The following is a 2,571-nucleotide window of genomic DNA, read 5'->3' on the forward strand; positions in this document are numbered from 1 at the left end:
AAACAATTAATTTTTTTTTTTTTTTTTTTAATTTATCTAATTTAACAATAACCAAAATGCATTAATCAGGGTTATTATAGTTAACTAAAACTTTAAAAAAGTGTTACTTGAAATAAATGTTGGCTGAAAAAAAAAATATATATATTTCATTTATTTTAATTTGATTAACTAAAATAAACTAAAACGAAATTACAAATTTATAAAAACTCTAAAGACATAAAAAAAAACTAACAAAAATTACAAAAACATACTTTAATAATAAAAACTACAATATTATCTTAAAACTTGTATTAATATAATTTGTGTCCCTTCATCTTTGATAAATTTTGTGGGGGAAAAAAAGGCTGAAGTTGCAGAAGTTATGAGGCTCTTACATCCTACTTACATAGCAATGCTTTTGGGAATTGTGCCGAGCAGATTAAATTCAGTTTACTTGCTACTTAAGTTGTAGTGCTTTGGGAAGCTGATCAAAGTCCATTCAGCACCTTGGACAGCGGCATCACTCCCAAGACTCCTGACTTTCTTTTATGACAATGTGAGATTACGTCACATCGCAAGACGAAAAACCACGCCAACAAGATGGAGAATGGAATTAGCATTTGAGTGTGGGGAGATTGGTTGGCCACTGTCAGAGGCTTTTTCCTGCATAATCTATTGCTCGGTATTGATTACATTAATGCAGTCTACTGGAGAGGCTCTCCCTAGGGTACACTGACCATCTAATGGGTGGCTGTGGCATAAGGCTGCACTAATAAGAAAACACGCTTATCAGCTCACCTCATCCTGTATCCAAATCACTTGAACAATTCAAAGAGTCACCTCTGACCTTTTGCTTCCTAGCATACTGAATTTAAACCAAAGGCTTAAATGGAAAAAGAGCACACAGCCTTTTATAACAGATCATACTGCACATATCTGAAGCTTATTGTAATGAGAATTGTGTGACATTCTCTCTTTTTTGTCTTGTTACAGTCCAGAAACAGTCTACAGCAGGGGGACATGGATGGGGCAAGACGCCTGGGACGCTTGGCTCGCCTGCTTAGCATTGTGGCCATCATCGTGGGCCTCCTTAGCATCATAATCTATGTGGTGGTTGCAGGTATGTCTCATTACAAGCATTTATTGCATCATCTAGCTACAATTAAACAATACAGATGTGACACGCTTTATGATCTTCAGTCGGAATGAGTTGCAATGAGTTGATTTTTGAAAAATGCAATTCTAAGCAAAACACTTGTATTTTGACAGTTACGGTGAGTTATTTTGATCAATTAAAGTCTTAGCTTTGAAATTATTCCAACTTTATCATGGAATTCGAATAATAAATGTCGTTTTGATGCTCTTTAATATGGTATGCTGATTTGGTGCTCAAAAAATATTTCTTATTATTAACGTTGAAAACAGTTCTATTTAATTTTTCCTAAAAACTGGATACTTTTTTTTTTAAATAATTTTTTTTTATGAATAGGAAGTTTAAAAGAATAGCATTTATTTGAAACAGAAATATTTTGCAACAATGTAGAAGTTTTTACTCACATTTTTGATCAATTTAATGCATCCTAGCTGAAAAAAATCAATAATTTCTTTACAAGAATCTTACTGACCAAAAACTCTGGAAATGTAAATACTTTTGTACTTAAGTAAAAACGTAATTATTTATTATGTTTGAATAAACATCTTGATTCTGTCAGAAATGTCTGAAAATACATTTAAGAAGATTTCCTTAAAAACAAGTTATAACAGCCACCATTTAAATGATTATATTTTGGCAAGCAGAAACATAATTTATGTCACAGAAATTCATAAAGACACTGAATTAGTTTCCGGGCCTAAAAGATGGAGCGGTTCATATATTATAGTTTGATAAGTTGCATGTATTTCCATACTCCGTGTTGCTGTTATGATTCATATGCTCTCTTTTTCTGCTCTATCCTCAGTAACTGGATAGAGGGCATAGTAAGGACGAGAAACCCATCTACAACACTACTGCAAACAAAATAAAAACCTCACCCATGATGTAATTAAAATAAGATCTCTCTCTTAACAATAATGCCACAGAAGTTAAGATAAAAAGAAACGAGGACTGTAGCAATTAAATAAGATAGCTAAAATGCATGCAGTAGGTTAGCATGCTCAGTGAAAAAAAATCCCATATGTTAAAAAGAACGGTGATGGCCTGAGGATGACACAAAGGACAAGGGGACTTTTTTTTCAAAGATGGGTGTTTGAAAACACGGCTACGCCCGGCAAGCTGCATTTTAACCTTATATTACTCCTGGTTGATCTTGCATTTGAAAATTATGCACAGAAATATTTGCAACATAACTACTGATGTATGTTTTATAAAAAGATTTATAAGTGGAGTTTAAGAGGCGGGAATGAACTAGGGATGACAAGACTGTAAGAAATGGTAATTGGGGTTGGAGATTTCATTTTTATTGATTTTGTATGTTTTGATTATTAAAAAATGACCAAAATGACCACATGCATGCCTGATCCTGTATGTGAATAACTGTCAGCATTTTTCATTACTATGTTTTTTATCTGTAAGAGTAGAGGGTATTTAAAGAT

General features: G+C 32.9%; 1 protein-coding gene across 2 annotated transcripts in view; it reads left to right on the forward strand.

Annotated features, from left to right (window-relative positions):
- trarg1a (trafficking regulator of GLUT4 (SLC2A4) 1a) overlaps positions 1–2,571 on the forward strand; it is a 13,020-nt gene extending 10,449 nt beyond the window's left edge. The window contains exons 2-3 of one of the 2 annotated variants that reach the window (XM_016488827.1): positions 973–1,099; positions 1,938–2,571. In XM_016488827.1, the coding sequence (XP_016344313.1) occupies positions 973–1,099; positions 1,938–1,948 (138 nt within the window). In that variant the 3' untranslated portion in view covers positions 1,949–2,571. Of the gene's footprint in view, positions 1–972; positions 1,241–1,937 lie in introns of those variants that run through there. The other variant, XM_016488826.1, reaches the window with a different exon arrangement.

This window comes from Sinocyclocheilus anshuiensis, unplaced genomic scaffold (assembly GCF_001515605.1).
Source record: "Sinocyclocheilus anshuiensis isolate Anshui unplaced genomic scaffold, SAMN03320099.WGS_v1.1 scaffold1455, whole genome shotgun sequence".
Lineage (NCBI taxonomy): Eukaryota > Metazoa > Chordata > Actinopteri > Cypriniformes > Cyprinidae > Sinocyclocheilus > Sinocyclocheilus anshuiensis.